The sequence below is a fragment of the Electrona antarctica genome (genome assembly GCF_951216825.1).
Source record: "Electrona antarctica genome assembly, chromosome: 7".
Taxonomy (NCBI): domain Eukaryota; kingdom Metazoa; phylum Chordata; class Actinopteri; order Myctophiformes; family Myctophidae; genus Electrona; species Electrona antarctica.
This window is the reverse complement of record NC_136812.1, coordinates 23167601-23187089: the sequence shown is the minus strand read 5'-3', so window position 1 is coordinate 23187089 and position 19489 is coordinate 23167601. Positions and strand designations below refer to the sequence as shown.

At 40.4% G+C, this 19489-nt stretch overlaps 2 protein-coding genes across 9 annotated transcripts in view; one reads left to right on the top strand and one right to left on the bottom strand.

Annotated features, from left to right (window-relative positions):
- The first annotated feature begins 1987 nt into the window (after positions 1-1987).
- Positions 1988-10030, top strand: tbc1d7 (TBC1 domain family, member 7). The gene is made up of 8 exons (XM_079504902.1): positions 1988-2541; positions 3953-4072; positions 4785-4865; positions 6648-6838; positions 7176-7313; positions 7812-7957; positions 8396-8525; positions 9506-10030. The coding sequence occupies exons 2-8, from the start codon at positions 3961-3963 to the stop codon at positions 9590-9592; spliced, it is 885 nt and encodes a 294-aa protein (XP_079361028.1). The 5' UTR covers positions 1988-2541; positions 3953-3960; the 3' UTR covers positions 9593-10030.
- A 1373-nt stretch (positions 10031-11403) lies between these two features.
- phactr1 (phosphatase and actin regulator 1) overlaps positions 11404-19489 on the bottom strand; it is a 35244-nt gene continuing 27158 nt past the window's right edge. For all 8 annotated transcript variants that reach the window (XM_079504896.1, XM_079504899.1, XM_079504892.1 and 5 more), the window contains 6 exons: positions 19090-19246; positions 16721-16776; positions 16171-16232; positions 13647-13787; positions 12476-12552; positions 11404-12358 (listed from right to left, as the gene is read on the bottom strand). In XM_079504896.1, the coding sequence (XP_079361022.1) occupies positions 12343-12358; positions 12476-12552; positions 13647-13787; positions 16171-16232; positions 16721-16776; positions 19090-19246 (509 nt within the window). In that variant the 3' untranslated portion in view covers positions 11404-12342. The remainder of the gene's footprint in view (positions 12359-12475; positions 12553-13646; positions 13788-16170; positions 16233-16720; positions 16777-19089; positions 19247-19489) is intronic.

Here is a 19489-nt window from a genome sequence, read left to right as displayed (position 1 = left end):
GAGTTATAAAGGATAGAGTGAGGACCGGAGAAAAGCCCCGCCCCCCGCTATTCATTTCAATGGAAGTTGCTCAGTGGCGTTTTGAATAACCCGGAAGACTGCCGTATGCCGGAAGTACCATTATAACTCAATGGCTCGAGTGAGCGGAAGTTGGATGACGCACATGACGTCACTGAACGTCCGTCCACCTCCATCAACGTGCTGCAGTTCCACATTTCGCCAGTAGGTAGTGGCAGCTTCAACGTTGGATAGCCCTTCTGGGGCCTTGGATATAGAAGGGGAGCCAAAAGCCCTCTGGATATAGTTCTCCCCCACAGCACGGTTGATGTACATAATTTTGAATAATATTATTGCTGCTATTACAGATAGCCTATGTTGTTATTACAAGGACGGTGTGATGTTACTATAGGTACCGTGTAAGTAATCTATGAAAATATTCAACAATGTTCCATATGGGATCAAGATATATTTTTTCTCCTTCTGTTACTCACTAATCACACACTATCACAGGCTACATTCATGAGCTGGGCAGAAGAGTTTTTCCCTGGACCAAACAGGACACCCCAAGTCCTCTCTCTTAAAAATCAAACACGTGTGAATGTATTTATATCCACAGGACAATCTACAATTTAGGCATTTAGCAGATGGTCTGAGTCCAGAGTGACTTACAGTAAGCAAGAACAACACACGGTAATACATCAAATACATATAAATAGTTATCAAGGATCATAATAAGCAAGCTAAGAACCTAACATTCCGTCTAACAGTAGTAGAATATCTGTACGATTAAACTATGAGTACCGGTATATAATAATTATATGCCATCTAAATTACATAAGTTTAGCCTTTGCATACGCCTGTAAGGTTGTCGAGGCTATAGTGCAACAAGTGCTCCGGTACGTGCTGCAGGCTCCCCAGCTTCAGTAGCACCACTACTGGTATCTGGTCTGCTTTTTGGAAGCACTGATATGAAAGTTTATTGTAAAATGTACGTTTTTATGGGATAGGGGTGTTTCTCCTCTGTATGTAGTGTTTTATGTTGTCTGTTTTTTTATTGGACCCTGAGTCTAAACAAATAAAGTTGATTGATTGATTGATTGATTGATTGATTGATTAATTGATTATAAAGAGAACTTGCATATTTCCCTAAAGCCCAAAACCATAGACCCTTAACAGACGACGTCACACTGATAAGAAACAGCATGCGCGCATAAAGGCAGCAGAAGAACACCACCTCTCATAAGATGCAATGGACAAGTTCTAACTGCACTCACGTGTAAAAAATGCCCCATCAAACTTTCAGATGCTGTTTTTCTCCCAGTGTGGAGGAAGAATGATTAGGATTTGTATTGTGATCTCTCGCCCTTGAAATATATAGTCCTTGGTTTCTGTTGTGTTTGAACAATAATAGCAATTCAAAACAATTGTCCTCAAAACCACACCTCCGGGCTCCAGTCGCTGTCATAAGAACGGGAGGTGCGCTCATGATCACAGCAGCAGAGCCTGATTGTCCATGGCTGCATTGATTGATTGATTGAAATATTTATTAACAGTTTGCAGAATTACAGTACATTTCAAGCACAAACTCAATACAAAGACTGTTAACTGTGAGTGGACGACCCAATTAAGCATTACACTTGTTTACAAGAGGGTCCACCATGTTCAATTAATCAAAACATTTAGAGACGTACAAATAGACACTTCTAGTATAGTCAAAGAACAGAACAGATCATGAATTCATCATAAAGGAGGTAAAAAGGGAAAATAAACATACAGTGAGGGGGAAAAGGGGGGGGGGGCGGGGGCGGTGGACGCGCACCTACAGCCCATCAAGTATAATTTATGCTTCGTCCCGTGATGGTGTCGCGCACGCAGACCTCTACGCTCACAACAGTCGCATCTGTGATGCGATGTGAGCTTGTATATCAGCTGTTCTCTGTGCGCAACACTGTTGCGCTTTGAAGTATAAATGTCTCCTAGGGTGCATCTCACTAGCCAACTCACAAGAGGAGGTTGAATGGACTGAAACCAGCGCTCCCCAAAACAACAGGTTTTGAGATCTGTTGGGAATTGATTACATTAACCCGTGTGCCCAGACCCAATGTTTGTAAACAAATAATTGGTCTATGTAATCTTGTCACTTTTATTTTGAAAAACAGGAAGGAAATGCAGGACAGGAAGTTCATGCGTGCAATGAGTCTGACAGATTCTAGATTGCGAAACACAACACTAGTTACACAGTTATTATCGCACTTAGAAATATTATCGTTATAACGGTAATATTTCGGTGTTGTTGTTGTTAGGAAAATGGCGTTCAGGTGAGGAGGATCAACGGAGTACTTTAGATTTCATGAAAGAAGCTGGCTCGCTGGCATTTGTAACGTTAGCCTGTTAGCTGGCTTGCCTTGATGCATGTGCATGTGTACAGTCCAGTTGTCAACAAGCTACTGACAGCAACGACCTGCAGGCTGGACAGCTGATCAGCTCCTGTACTACAGACTGTGGTTGACAGTGACTGTCTGACACCCATCAGTGACAAAGGTAGGTGACAGCTAGCTCTGGTCCATAGCATTAGAGCTATGGACCAGAGCTAGGTGACAGCAAGCTAGCCATTACCATTAATTAAAAAAGTACTTTAAATAACTAGATGCAATGGTGGAAGAAGAACTCAGATTCTTTTTCTTAATAAGTAAAAGTATCGATATAAAAAAGTAAAAGTGCAAGTATTGAGTTTGACATACAAAAGTAAAAGTGCTCATTATGCAGATTGTGCCATTTCACAAGTTCAGTCTACAAGCTCACAAATGTGAACTTGTGGCCAAAGTAGGGGCTATATAGAGTTGGCTGGTTAATGTAGTTACTAGAAGAATTGTAGTGGACAACAATTGAGTCCATCTACAAGCAGCGCTGCCAGTCTAAGGCCCTTAGTATCATTAAGGATGCCTCCCACCCCAACAACAGACTGTTCCACCCCTCCCATTCACAAAAGCGAAAGGGCTACAGATGCCTCAAGACTTCAACCACCAGATCCAGAAACAGCTTCTTCCCCTCAGTCATTATTCTCTTGAACTCTTTAACCAAATGATAGTCTGTCTGTCTGTCTGTCTGTCTGTCTGGCCGTCCGTCCGTCCGTCCCTTACTGACTGTACATAAACTGTATTTTTCTTACTGTTTTTACTCTTGCCACTACTAACAACTTTTGCACTTCTATGATTGCCTTTTTGTATTGCATTTGAACAGATTCATTTCATTGTACACTTGTGTCCAATGACAAAATAAAATTCATCCATCCATCCAGTAAAATGTACAATATTTGCCTCTGAGATGTAGTGAAGTAGAAGTAAAAGTCTTGACAATTAGAAATACTTGTGTAGCCTAAAGTAAAATAAATATCTCAAAATGTACTTAAGTAGGCTACAGTACTTAGTTACTTTCCACTGACTAGATGACACATTTTAAAAGCAGGTGGATTGCGCACATCCAGTTCCTTGCTGGTGCTGGACAGGACAAAACATAGATACATACAGAGAAGGAGAAGTCCGCACACAGTCTTTGCTCCAACAGTGTTTATTTTGTTAAAACACCATTTAACTCAGGACACAACGTTTTGGCCGTGAACGAACGGCCTTCATTAGGTGAAACGGCCGAAACGTTGTGTCCTGAGTTAAATGGTGTTTTAACAAAATAAACACTGTTGGAGCAAAGACTGTGTGCAGACTTCTCCTTCTCTAGATGACACATTTAATCAGTCCATGATCACCCTAGTTTTCAAATGTCAGAGGTCTCAGATCAATACATCGACATAGTTTCCCTCTTTTTCTTTTATTCCTGAGGCTATTGGGAGACAAAGGGAGAAAATAGTCTTTTGCATTCTTTCTCTTTCATGTGCAATGTTATGTAACATAATCGTAAAGGAGTTTTGGTAATATTGACAGCCGTTGTCTGTGTTCAGGTGAAACAATGGCTGATGACCCCCAGAGAAATTTCCGTTCGGCCTATTATGAGAAAGTGGGCTTTCGTGGAGTGGAGGAGAAGAAATCACTGGAGATACTGCTCAAGGATAACCCTCTTGGTACATAACAGACATAATTGACCAATTTATCGTAGTCTTGTGCCATCTCTTCTTGGGTAGAAACCAGCTGCCGTATTCACGAGAATTAAGGTACATTACCACCTAATGGTCGATTTAGGAGAACCCGAGTCCGACTCCAGATCTGCCTTTAACCAGTGATGGAAGAAGTGGTTGATTATTATTATTACAATAATCAAAATCTACAAAGTAACTAAAGTTTTCAAATAATTATAGTGGTGTAAAAAGTTCAATATCTGCCTTTGAGATGTAGTGGAGAAGTATAACTGCCTTTAACAATGTCCTTAGGCAATAAGTAAAAGCTGCCATCCAGTTTTTCATTTGCAGGGCAGTGCAACATCAGGCTCTGTCAGCCATGGTTATTCTAGGCTACTAATTAAAAGGCTGTTTAAATGCATAGCTGCTAATTATTTTACATTGTGCCAGTGCCAGACATGTAAGTGGCTGACAATTAACATATAATCGACATATCAGACATATCATGTTTCATATTATTAGCCGTAACGGGTTCAACCCCACCCTTTCTCTTAGCTTAAGATTTCTCCTCTTTGCATGCATGAACTCATTGTGGGTGTGTTTCATCATTGATGGCTGGTTGAATTAATGTGTTAATTAATTAATTAATTAATGGGAATTAATATTACAATATTAGTGTTCAATATTTGTGTTGTGTCTTTTTTTAATGGTGTAATAGATGTGGAGAAGCTGAGTACTTTCAGTCAGAGGTTCCCTCTCCCATCCATGTACAGGATTCATGTGTGGAAGGTACTGCTAGGTAAGACACACATATATATACTGTACATACACACACACACACACACACACACACACACACACACACACGTTATACATGTATTCACAGAAGCACCACAAAGCATGCCAACCTTCTCTCATTAAGATTTATTTTGAATTAGCTTTCCAATGAGACAACAGTCTTAAAGGACCACTTCACCACTTTTCAACCTGCTTTCATATAATTGGTCCTCACTAATGTTCATGATAAAATACTACGATTTGTCTCATAGGAGGGCTGTGGGCAGTTCAGAAACCCGTCCACCAGTGACATCATCGATGGTGAATTCAAGCTATTAGAAACTGCAGGCTTACTATTCGTGAAAAGTTGCAATGCGATAATGGAAGCCATCGTTCTCATGAAAATAATCTAAATATGTTTTTTTTTAATCTTGTTTAGAAAAAAATCTGCCTAACGATGATGTTACTGCCCACAGCCCTCCTATGAGACACAGACCGAGTAGAAAAAATTTGTTGTATTTTTATCATGAACATTAGTGAGGACCAATTATATAAGTTCAAAAGTGGTGAAGTGGTCCTTTAAGCAATATTTCTAAACAAACTATTTGCCTTTGAACATAAATAAAAATGAGGCGGATATGACAATTAACTTAACCCATTAAAACCGGGAAAGCATCTGTCATTTTAGCTTTTTGCGTTGGCTATTAGTCTAGTAGCCAGAATGTGAACCCAGACATGTTGAGTACACCAACATTTTATGTTAGAAATGTTGAGTATGGGTCCCCAGCATGTGTAAACTGCCGGATGCTAACTTGCATATGTTGAGCAATTTTCATAATTGGCATAATATGTGACCATACCATTAACAACCTATAGAAGGCAAAATATTCAAAATGTCATCATGCATTATGTAGCATCTGACATGTCAAACTAGGGGGCTTTCATGATGCTGAATCCATTCCAAGCATCAGTTTTGCAAAACATCACTCATTGGGCTTTTTTGCAAAACTAATGCTTGGAATGGATTCAGCATCATGAAAACCCCCTAGTTTGACATGTCACATGCTACATAAAGCATGATGACATTTTGAATATTTTGCCTTCTATAGGTTGTTAATGGTATGGTCACAGATTATGCCAATTATGAAAATTGCTCAACATATGCAAGTTAGCATCCGGCAGTTTCTACATGCTGGGGACCCATACTCAACATTTCTAACATAAAACGTTGGTGTACTCAACATGTCCGGGTTCACAATGGGGCTCTATGGGCTGGCTACTAGACTATATTCAAAAATAGTAGATAAACAAGCTCACAGCGTGTCACTTCATGCCGCCTTGTGAGCTTGTACAACTGCTATTTTTGAAGGGTGCAAACTTTAGAAGGCATTTGTAGAATCAGCCTCGGGTCTTAATGGGTTAAATTGAAATAGAAATTACTTACAGTGACTGTCAGGTAATACAAATAAATAATGCACTATAACCAAAACAGGACTGTAATAATTGTATACTCTCAAAAATGTTCAAAAACATCAGAAATGGACGATACAAGCTCATAACACGCCACATTACATGTCATAATCATTACATAATTGCTTGATCACCATTATTTGAGATACCCGCAATTGTAATCATCAGAATAGTTTCCATTCATCTGTATATGTGGAAAATAACGGAAATAGCCGATCTACAAGCTCACAGCACGTCACATTGCGATAATAAGTCCATCGTGACGATCAGGCTATTATGTACTAATTGTGACATGCCTGTCTGTCTGTCTGTCTGTCTGTCTGTCTGTCTGCAGGCATCCTGCCCCCCCACAGTGACTCTCATGCTCTGGTGGGAGCGTACAGGAAGGAACAGTACCAGGACATTCTGGAGGCCCTGGAGGTGATGAGGTTCATGAACTCCTCCACACCCACCACCCACGTCTACCTGCGCATGTTCCAACTGGAGAACATGATGCTCCCACGACGCTCCGAGACCTTACCCTCCGTAAGGAGCTTTTTGGTTCTCATACAGTATATGGAATAAAATGTGTCTGGGTAGCTCGTCGATAGTGATTGTGTGTAGATAATCCATATATCCATGTATATATTTCTTTCCTTTCTTTTTTTATTCTGATTATAATATTCTATATCAACCACATATAGCACCATAGTATTGAAGTCAGAGGAAGCCCAGGATTACATTATATAATAATTGACACTGGGTGAGAAAATGGGTTGCAAAATCGTGGGATAAAACTTATATATATAAAAAAAGGAAGTTGATAGTGATTGATTCATTGTTATATGTATTAGTGCTGTAGCTTGTGATTCTTCTGTTTCAGGATGAGGAAGATGAGGACTTCCTGTCCATCAGCCGGGCCATGGAAGAAATTGTAGATGACCCTGTCGACTGCTATTGGCTGATAAAATGCTTCGTCACTCAGTTCAACACCAAGTTTGGAGACTCCATACCCCATCTGGTAAGTACCAAGCGTGTGAAATGCTTAAGCGTGTGAAATGACTTTGAATGGCAAAGCCGTAAAGTCAAACTTTACGGTGTCGGAGTCGTAAAGTTATTTGTGTATGATACTCTTCAAGGACCGTAGACAATTGTTGTATACAATTATTTATACATTGTATCGTCATGTTTTCTGACTTATATTTAAAGTCTAATTTACTTTTAAATTTACAAAACAGGCCCAATGTATTTTTTCCATTTACTTTTTCAGTTAGACAACCACATATTTTAGAATCTATACAACAGGTGTCAAATGTGTTGCAGTCATGAAACTTGCTCTGCACAAACATGGTGACGTAAACGTGTAAATTAAATGTTACACTTTGCGTCGGGTCCAAATACACCCGATAGGGGTTCCATTTGTACAGTCTCAGAGTTAGTTACACACCTGTAAGGGTTCCATTTGGAACCCGTCTTATATGACATCAGGGTTCTCACCACTCTTTGTCTTTGACTTCAGCCGAAGAGCCTGGAGCACTATCTGAGCCAGGAGGAACCTCGTCTCTTGGAGCACCTGAAGAACACGGGCACGTTGGCTCTGCTGCCCTATGGGCTGTGGTTCAAGCGCTGCTTCGCAGGCTGTCTGCCTGAGTCCAGCCTGCAGAGGTTGGTGCTGCTAACAGGGGCAATATGCTCTAGGGGTGCAGTTAATCAATCGAATCGATTTACGGTAATCGATTATAGAAAATAATCAATTGATTTTTTTTAAGTGAATCATTGATTAATAATAATACAAAAACTTGAGAACAAGTTTTGACATTGTTTTAATGTAAAAACATGCTTCTCAATTATTCTATTAATTTAAAAAGTGATCGATAGAATAATAATTATATCCGATTCTAAGGCCAACAACAAAAGCATGATGATATAGGCGTTACTAAATAATGATACAATATCCAAAATGCCTATAACGTCGACATGTTTTAAGCAGTGTCCGTGAAGACTTATTTATTCGGCAGAGCTCCATATTAGTGGTGTTTTACTGTTTTGACAGGAACTTGCTTGGATTGGTCAGTTTAGTTGTTTCTGGTCTATCTTTCTCAGAGTGTGGGACAAGGTGACCAGCGGCTCTTGTAAGATCCTGGTGTTCGTTGCTCTGGAGATCCTGCTCAGCTACAAGATTGTGCTGTTTGGCATCAGCCGGCCAGAAGGCGCTGTGAATTTTTTGTGCAATGTAAGTGAACAAATAGCAAAACACACAACAATAAAAGAAAGAAATGCTCCTTAGTCTCCGCCCTGCCAAAGGCATGGACGAGACTATGACTATGTTTTGCACCCTGTCCGTCTGTCTGTCCGAGCATGCACATTCCGACTAGGCCATGGAAGAAATGCCACCCTTTTTACATTGTCTTGATATAGCGCCACCAGAAGGCCTATTTCTTGCAAAACAAAATCCTTTATATTACTGCTACAGATTTTGTCCAGTCTTGTCCAGATTTTGTCCAGTCTTTTGTCCAGATTTTCTCCAGGCAAATAGGTATATATATGAACTCTATATTTGTGTGATCAAGATGGCCTGTCTGATTTTTCATATTACATCCTGATTGTCTACAATTGGCATCTAAAGTTTGCAGAAGTGGTTCGCTTTGAAGAAAATGCCTCAAATCATGAGCGCAGCGTCCGATTGCATTGAAAGGCAGAGGAAGAAATGCCACCCTTTTCACATTGGCCTACCAGTGCTACCAAGAGGCAGATTTTTGCATAACACATGTTTTATATTATTCCTATAACCAAAAGGATGCACAGCACACCGGTGCCAGCCAATGGGAAAGTTAATACTGAATGAAAAAATTGTGTAGCCGCACACTCATAGCTGCCAATGCATAAGGTTTAATGAGGACACAGAGAAACCAACGTTTCGGACAGATAATAATACTGCCTTCTTCAGGGTAATGATATTATTCCTAGACATTTTGTCCAAACATGCACATCATTGCACATAGTCTATAGTCATGTGATCAAGACTAAATTCTACATAAATTATGTATTATATATTCCCACAAAACATATTGTGTGCTGGGCTGCTGGCACACAACAACCTACCTGGTGGAGACTTTTTCTAGTTTCACCCTGTCTAACCATAGCCTAATCTATTACTGTATGTCTTATAACCTGTGGCCTCTCATATTATTTTCCCATTCTTTCCCCTGCCAGATACCACAGGAAAACACGGATGCCGTCGTTACCAAAGCCATCGACCTCTGGCACAAATACTGCGGTACACCCATGCATTCTGTATAGTTTCACGGATGTATAGTTTCACAGAGGTCTTGATGTCACCAAAATCTGTGACCAGAGACAATGCACTCCATGTGATGTGCTTGGATACCTGGAGAACTATTATGCACAACATCCTACAGGCTTTGAAACTGGAAACTAATTAGTGTATTATAAATAAGACTGTGTTGGCAGGCACTGTCTCATATTGATGGCAGTCAATTCACAGCCTTGTCCAAATTAATTCTTTGAGAATGTGTGATATTTGGAAAAGGAGCAGGAGATGGCATGCATGGACTAATGGACAGCTAATGTTGCTAATGTGCAGCAATAGATGTTCAATTAAACTAGTGAACTGTGTGTGAATGTCTGATACCTGTTGGTAATGATGGGACCTAAAGAAGATCCACATAGGATCGAAACGTTGTCTGTTTATTTCAAATAAAGACGTCTTTTACCGTAGCTAGGTGTGCAGGTTCTATCTCTCAAACGATGGGCAATCACAAATTATTTAAAACTTATGTTTAATACGTTTCCTTCTTTAAAGAAACTGCATACATCATAGAAGACTCACAATAAGTTAACAATCACATGCAGTTTTCCATTTTACAAAACTTTAAATTTTTTAAAGTCTCACCTTTGTTGCTTCATGTACATATCTTATAATTCTGAGGGTAACATTTGTCTTTGTTCAGAAATGTACAAGTGACAGTAATGTAACTGTAATCATCACTGACTCCTGTATGCACACGCGCACACACACAATCATGACAATAGGGCCATTTGTCATTTGTCCAATAAGGTAGTCAAAATTGGCAATTCCTCAACTGTGTATGCATTGTAAACAATTAACATTTGGATGAAAGGTGATAGTCATTTCCATATTTTATACTACCATGGTGTTGTCCCAGTGTACAGACAAACTACAATGCACAAAAAAAGGCAATACACTATGATTAATCTCAACCGAGAGTTCAGCAACATGATGTGTCTACAGATAACTCACTGTATCAAATGCAACACAATTATATTTCGCAATGGTTTATAATCCCTGTGAGCACTACTGTAGGCACAGGGACAGTGCGTTGCAGAACTCTCGGTGACAAGCTAGTTATGGGACACAATACATTCAGGGTTACAACTGTTTCCAAATGGCTTTGGTTTTTAGAGCGGTTAGTGTCTGAAAAGGGCCGCATAAGTTTGTCCGACATGCAACAGTCCGACAATATGCATGGCTGGTTAAGACTCATCCGTGGCTCCCGACATGCGTTGCCGGTTAAGACACATGCGTGGCAGATCAAGACTCACCTGCGGCTCCCAACATGAGTTGCCAGGTTAAGACACATGCATGGCAGGTCAAGACTCACCAATCAAGTTGAGTCAATACTATGTTTGTTTTTGATGATTTGATTTCTCATAATGATAGAATTGTCCATAAAGGAGTATATCATTTATAGGGGGTGATGTGTGACAACATTCCGATTCAATTACATTTTTACTAACATAACTTGTGACTATCTCTTGAATTCGAATAACCCAACTCATTGTAATTATTTAATTTATTTTTAGATTTTTGTTATTTATATTGTTTTTGTCATCTGTGTTTAATTTATTTTGTGTGTCCTATTGTTTACACTTGGTCAAATATGCATGGTTGTTTGATTGGACTGGACTTTTTTGTTTTTGTCTGTGTCTACTCTTATTATTATTATTTCTATATTGTCTTAAAGGAAAAAAAAATGACTAACAGTGGGGGGAGGGTAAAAAAATGGTATGTTCAAACAGTTTTAACTTGTTAACTTTCTACCAATAAACATATATATAAAAATAAAAAAAGACTCACCTGCGGCTCCCAACATGCGTTGCCGGTTAAAACTCACCCGTGGCTTCCCTGTGAGTTTAGGCCTTAGGGTTAGGTTAGGGTGTCGGACTAATGCCTGTCGGACTGTTAGTACGTCGGACCAAACACATGCACGCGTCTGAAATGTCCCAGGTGATTGAGTTTTTGAATACAGCCACGAATGGCTAGTGAACTAAAATGGACAATCTTGATATTACTAATTAGTTTGTTGCTGTGTATTTGTTTTGTTTAGAAGAATGCATTTGGATTTGATTAGCACCATGGGATCATTTGGCTTACAGCTGCCTTCAACCGCAAATATTTCCCCTGTCTTTTACACTGGGAGACGAGATAACATGGGATGTTGCACATCTGTGGAATGAAATTGGAATGTGCCCAATGCAAAACCTTGGAATGTGCCCATTGCAAAACCTTTCCGTGAGGGGAAAAAATGTCTACATGACGAATGGGGGGGGGGGGGGGTCAAATGACAAAAGTTAAGAAAACAACCCCTGTCTGTTCCACGAAGAACTCCAGTTCTTGATTTTCCGGTTTGCATGTATTCTGTTTGGAGTACCAAATGTAAAAAATAAAAGTGCAGCAAAGTAAACATATCAACACTTCATCATAAAAAATAAAAAAATAAAATGTCCATAAAGTCTCCACTCAGGAGAGAAACCAGTCAAGTATTTTTTCTCCACAGCAGTGTCTCTGTTAGAGTGTGCACTCGGCAGTCCCGTTTCCTGCAATGGTAAGTATGAGTGCACAAGGTGTACTGGACTGACTTAATGTTGTTTAGTCATCCAGTCATCAGTTCGGAGTCAATGCTAAAAAGTAGCAGTCCGCAGTTACAAGGGCAGCAGGTAGCAGTCCAGCACTTGAGGCTTGTATGTGGGAGTGTAAAGATCCTTGGTCGAGGTCTGACTGAATTTATTTATGGCCGATGAAACCTGCAATGGGGATAGACGAGAGTTGTTACATAATCAATAGATCTTGTAGAGCTTTCACCAGCCAAGCGTAAGATAACAAGTAAAGTATGATAAAAGAAAGGAATGTAAATGCTGTACCTGGTCAGATGTCGACTCGATTCGTGCACATCCATCTCTGTGCTTTTAAATTCATTAAGTTCCTTACGTATGGCAGCCTAAACAGGACAGACAGAGCTAGATATCAAACATACTGTGCATTCAAAATACCTGAATATCTGTGAATAGGTCTAAATACTGTAGAGCAGTGGTGTTCAACGTGGAGTCTCGGCCCAGGGACCCCCAGGGTTTCTTGAGTGAGGCCCAGGGGATCCCCAGTTAAATTATTGATTTTTAGGAACCAAAATAATGGTCCGTAACAGTCCATTTGATTCAATTTGTAAACCCTCAGAGTTAAATGAACACAGACAGTGTAGGTTGGTTCAAAAAACAAATCAAATGGGTGTTAAATCAAACTGGAGGTTCTTTGAAATTAAAATGTTTGAGAACCACTGCTGTATGTGTGTGTTTTACCCTGGTGGAAAGTAACTAAGAACATTTACTACATTTACTTAAGTACTGTACAACAATGTTGGTATTTGTGCTTTACTTGAGTGGTTCCAATTTCCAGTTTTACTTCTACTCCTCTACATCTCGGATCAATATATTGTACCTTTTACTCCACTACATTTATTTGAAAACTTTAGTTATGACAACACATACATTAACCACTTCAGCCCTACATACATTTTGGCCATTTGAAAATAGCAGATCTATTAGATTAGATATTTTCTAATGATATTTATACATTTGAAAACATGAAATGGGACATTCTGCATGACTACTTTCTACTTTTGGTACTTAAACCCAATTAGACCTGAGGACGATTCTACAAATGCCTTCTAAATTCTGACAGTTTTCTGAAAAATCCATGTTTCTACGTCAGTCGTTCTCAAACATTTTCATGTCAAGGACCCCCCAAAAAATATGTAATTGGCCGCCATAGAGCAGATCTACAAGCTCATAGCACCGCGCCGAGTGCCGTGATACGAGCTTGTAGATCTGCTATTTTTCAATAGCTAAAGTATAACTTAATGCTTAAACACCAAACAAGGTTCCCGTCATTAATGGGTTAGGTACATTTTGATACCAATACTTCCGTACTTTTACTCAAGTAAATGTTGAATTCTAGACTTTTACTTGTAACAAGATTATTTCTATTGACTTAAGTAAAAACTTTGAGTACTTCAAAGACCACTGACTGGTGTTTTACCTTATCCACTGCTGTTAGCCGTGTCCAGGGCTTGTCTGCCCGCCTGTCATAGTCCTGAGCCTCAGCTACCTCCACATAGTCATTGAAGCGGATCAGAATCTTTGCCTCTCTCAGCTCCCCTACAGTGGGCCTTTGGCTCAGCTAGAAGGTGAAACACAGAGGAGAGCCAATGTATCCATCAAATCATCCCAGTGCTAAACCAGCTGCATCGTGCCAGCCAATTGGCTCGCAGCACAGTGAGATGAGAACATAACACACAGCTGCTCCCATAAAGGTTGTGGGGATTTTGCTATTGGCCCCCCAAAACACTAAGGGGTCTATTTTCATCCATGCTAAACCCCTTATCCCTAAACTTCTTTTTATTTTTTTGAATAGTTAAAAAGTCAATCTATAACCTCATAACGTGTCGATGTAGATTGTCTATTTTAACTATTCAAAATGTTTTTCAAAATAGTAAAAAAAAAAGGCAAAGAAGTTTAGGGATAATTTAGCATGGACGAAAATAATGCCCTAAGACTTTAATGATAATATAACATTAAAAGGTAGGTGGGTAAGTAAACATTTTTTTATACCAAAATATATCAAAGCTCTATACTGATACTAATCAGACTATAAAGTGTTTGTTCAGCAACAGGAGTCTCCATCTCTAAACAGAATACATTCGGGTAGGTGACAAACTTTCCACCAATCAGGAGAGAGTACCCATTTATCAGCTTCATTTTAGTGTTTCAGTTCCAAATTGTCTCATTTCTTTGTGTCATCACTTCCAATTTCACTTGCTCAATCTGAGTTCTCTGTCCTCATTGGATAACATTGGTATCCTGACCTGAACACGCATTTTCTGTTTATTTAAAATGCTTGAGAAAAAAAGAAGACTCCTGCTACTGAACAAACACTCTATTTAATATTTTCAACAAAAAAATTCACAGTATTCTTTTCTTGAAAACGTTCAAAGCCGGAACACAATCAATTGAATGACTAATAATTAAAATAAACATGCTCTGAAAGTGCTGCCCAAATGAGGAGAGGGAAGCACACATGTCTGTTTGCTACTGTCGATGAGCCAGACACTTCTGCCAACCACAATTGTAGCCGTCTTAAACTAATCCCTGGTGTGAATGCGTTTTAGCTACAGTATAATGAGTAACCCAGTGTGGAGCAGGGCGTAAAAACCTACCCAATATAGATAATATTGTTGCTGTGGGGCAGAAACCGCTTATTTCCATATTTTGACTTTTTGTGTTTTCTTAAATTAATGTCCTACTTGTCATGCTACAGCATCACAATAGTATCAAAAGTAGCAGATCTGCAAGCTCAAAAGTACATAGAACTTGTCAATCTGCTACTTTTGCAATATTATAATTTGAATCCTGTAAATTAACAGTTTTGGACATATAGGTATGGTTTCCACTCGACAGAGATGATACTATATATACACAGATTATGATTGGAAGAAAACAGCAAGCAGTCTTGCCAAGTTGCCAGAGACATTTGTTTATTTTCATGTGAACGGTGATGATTTGTGAGCTTTTTAAAAAAGCCCTATTTTCTGTTGGCTGTAGTCACAGTTAAGCTGCCAGCACACTTCAAAAGAAGTCCATTTATTTTTCTGGGCTGCCGAAACCAAAGAATCTCCATGAGGATGAAACTATGCCCAGGCACTAGTGCTGGAACAGTGATTCTACCACCTGAATCTCTACTATTTCTTTTTATCACCCTCCAACACGCTTTGACATATTAACGCCTCAGATATTTCCTCATTTGTGGCAACAGATGTTTTCGTAAGTGGACAAAATGTGTGCTGTCTCTCTCCTTCAATGAATTGCCACGTGGTTGTATTTTTAGTCCTTCAGAGAGATACTGTAACTCCTAACAACAACCTTTCTTGGACAAACTGTCCATGGTGCATTGTCAGCAGATTATGGAAATTAACCAAACATAAAAACCTTTAATAATAATCACTAATCTCACACACAAACACAATGTTGGCATTGGTGTCATCTGCAATGATGTTTGGCTAGTTATAAAATGTTGGGGGTGCAACACTGCAAGAAAGCGCTAAAAAGAACTTTGGCAAGGGAGTGCATTAATTAATTTTCACAGCAATTACATCATTTCATTCTTACGACCTCGCCAAACTTAGTTTCACATAGAGTTGGTTTGCCCCTGCAGCGTAAAAGTGGCTATTGTCACAGTGTCGCTGTCATTTCATTGGCTAATATACCATGAATTAATGTGGTATGGAGTGTGTGTGTGTGTGTGTGTGTGTGTGTGTGTGTGTGTGTGTGTGTGTGTGTGTGTGTGTGTGTGTGTGTGTGTGTGTGTGTGTGTGTGTGTGATATCGTAACAGGTATAATGGGATCACATTTTTCAAAGGGGCTGCCATCTGAGCAGGAGAGATACAGGTCCCCATAGCAACCACCCGTGCGGCTCCAGCTGGGCTGGTGCACTCGTTTGCCCAAGACGTGTGCAGCCTTTTCCCCAATCAAAGCCTCTCCTCCATCCACCTCCCGCGGTGCCTTACCTTTCTGGTCAGCCGCCGCTTAAGCTCCCTCATCTCCTCTTGCTCTTCCAGTTCGTTCCGTGCTGGTGGAAAAAGAGGGAGAAGAGAGATTGATTGATTGGTTTAATACTTTGTGATGAGTGACCACATTGAGATCACATTATACGTCCAGCGGTTGCCAACCTTTTCTGGATCAGGGCCCACTTAAAAACTTCAAAAGCGTTCACGCCACGGCCCTCCCATCTGACCAAACTAATAACGGTAAGTGGTCAGAAGGTTGGGCATTTTCAGGAATTAACGTCCTATACTTAGTTTTTTCTTTACGTTTTGTTTTTAATTTTATAGTAATGTTATATTAACATAAAAATCATGGTGTTTTGGCAATTATTCGTGGACTCACTTGCAATATCCTCACAGCCCACCAGTGGGCCCTGGCACACAGGTTGGGAATCGCTGACTACTTCATAGTTGGTATGGAAGAATATAGCTGCCATAATTCAAATTAAATGGCAGTGATTTTTTCTGTAGGTTGTGTGCGTGTGTGTGTGTGTGTGTATGCATGTGGACCTACGTTTGAGTATGTTCCTCTGTTCCAGTTCCTCAACTGTTGGCCGTTGACTGAGTCGCCTGCCAACAAAACACGATACATTTCAACATTATCTAGCAAGCAGCTTTTTCTGTGTGTTTGTGTATTTCTCGGGCACCCTTTCATCAGCACAGTGCTTCACTAGGACTTGAATATGGTTCAATGGAGTGGAGTCCCTCAGGGCTCTATAATTGTGTGTCTTTGGTTTTCTGTTATTGGCTTTTGCTGAAAATAGTTGATAATCATGTCGATCTGATATTTTCTGCGAAAGCTTTTCCCCACAATGCGGATGCTGGAGTTTATGTGGTTAAATCTTGCACTGCCGCCCAGGCGAACCTGCTGACGGTGCACGAGATATCATTTTGTATGAGGCATTTACAGCCGCGAGGTCCTCAGATTTACATCCGACTGCACAGACTGTGATTAATGTGATAGTGGGAGAGAAGAGATTTAGCAAGCAGGCCAAGGAAAGAGGAGGGTAGAATCAAGAGCGGGCAGAGAGAGGGAAAAGGATAGGAAGTAGAGTCTCGCGAATGAGGAAAACATCCGCCTAATGAGGGAAGGAAATGAGCGAGAGTACTCTTCTCGCAGGGGTTGTCCACCGTATACCACACCTGTAGTTACTAGTAGGGTAGAGTTGCAATATATCAAAACTGATGTTTAATAACCAATAAAGACTTAAAGCAGCGCTACTGTATGTAATATTTTAACAACTATATAGCATATTATGTCCCGCAATATTATAAAGCAATAACAAACATCCTTCCATAAATCAGATGACTCAGGGGGGGGGGTCCTTTCTAATCCATCTCCCTTCTTTTTTTTTTACACAATCTTCTTTTCTGGGGGTCCATGGCACTGTGGCACAAACATGTTCAGATGGGGGGGGTCCAAGGCCAAATAACATATCAATTTGGGGGGTGGTCGTGAAAAGGTTTGAGAAACCACTGTTCTATTGCTTTCTCTGCAAAGATGATACAACTTCTCTTCTAGATAGTTCCAGTGATCCTGGACTGCACCAACACAGAGTAAATAAGGTGGTTGAATGGTGGTGATAACAACGCTCTCATCATTAACACAAAAAAGACAGAAGAGATTATTTTTGGTGCACCACTAGAGACACACAGATCCCCCATCACTATTCATAGTGAACAGATTAACCAGGTATGTTCATATAAATACCTAGGAGTAGAAATAGAAGATCACAAGCGTGGAAAGATCAGACTGAATCAGTGTGTAAGAAAACAAAGCAAAGAAGCTATTTCCTTCGCCGTTTAAGATCCTTTGGTGCTAGTAGACGGATTCTTCTTTTGTTTTTCACTTGTTATTATGAGTGTTCTTCAGTACTGTAGTACCACCTGGTATGGATGTTTGTCTGTAGCCTTAAAGTCACAAATGCTGCAACAACTAAACATTTGTTCAAAGATTGTTGGACAACCACTTCAGAGGCTCTATACATCCACGTATGATAACAGCATCCTAAGGTTAGCAAGGAATATCACCTCTAATACTAGCCATGTCTTGTATGGAGAGTATAGCTTCAGGAAGGAGATATGGTGTTCCAGCATACAATAAGGTCAGACTGTCCATCAATCAACTCTGAGGCTTAATCAGGATTTTGGCCAGGAGTCCAGGACTAGACTGAGCTGTGGACATTGCTCTCTGCCCTTATGTTTCTATGTATGTAACTGTATTTTATTTTATTTTTTTGTCCTGCGTTATGTCAAATGTGTATATGTGTTGCATACAAGGCCGCTGGGTCGCAAAACTAATTTCAGTGCAAACTGACAATAAAGTACTATATCATATCATATCTCTTCAGCGTTAATCTCATGCTCTCTCTCTCTCTCTCTCTCTGTATCTTGCCCTCTCTCAGCAGGGGACTCCGCTTTGCTTCTCTCCTCCGTAATGAGTCATCATCCATCAGCTGCTGTCTTAAGCAGCTTGGTCACATCTACGGTGGCTTGTGTATTCAGGGGTGTGGCACGACCACCAATCTAGTATTACAGTACATGAAGGAACAGTAAAAGGAGAATGCTTGTTTTCGGCACGAGTGCCGCCACGCAAACATCGGAAATGCACTGTATTGCCTATTCTAAGTATAGTGTGCGTGTGCGTGTGCGTGTGTGTGTGCGTGTGTGTGTGTGTGTGTGTGTGTGTGTGTGTCTGTGTACGCATGCGCTTGTGTGTGTGCTTTTGTGTGACTACGCATAGCTTCACACAAATCACACTGTGATTGGACTATTACAATTTACAAGTCTCCATGGGACATGGAACATGTGTGTGTGTGTGTGTGTGTGTGTGTGTGTGTGTGTGTGTGTGTGTGTGTGTGTGTGTGTGTGTGAGAGTCTCACCTTGTGAGCTTGGTGCCTATCTGCTGGCGAAACTCCAGCCTCTCCTGGTCTGTCAGCATGGTCATGATGTTCTTGTCCTCCAACTCCCTCATGGACGGACGGTTACCGATCTTGATGGCCAGGGAGTCCTTTCTCAACACCTTCATGGCCAGTGTGCCTGCAGCAGCACGGGACCACACAGACAGGGCAAATCAATAGGATCTCTAGGGCATAGGCCGTTATTTGGCCGTGGAACATGTTTTGTGCCAGGGACCGGAAGAGAAGATTTGTGTACAAAACAAAATAGCGGATGGACGCGCTGTGAGTTTGTATATCTGCTATTTTTGAATAGCAATACTGTATTAACAAATCTTTCTGGGGACCCCCTGGAAACCCCCCCAAAAGACCTCTGGGGGTCTTT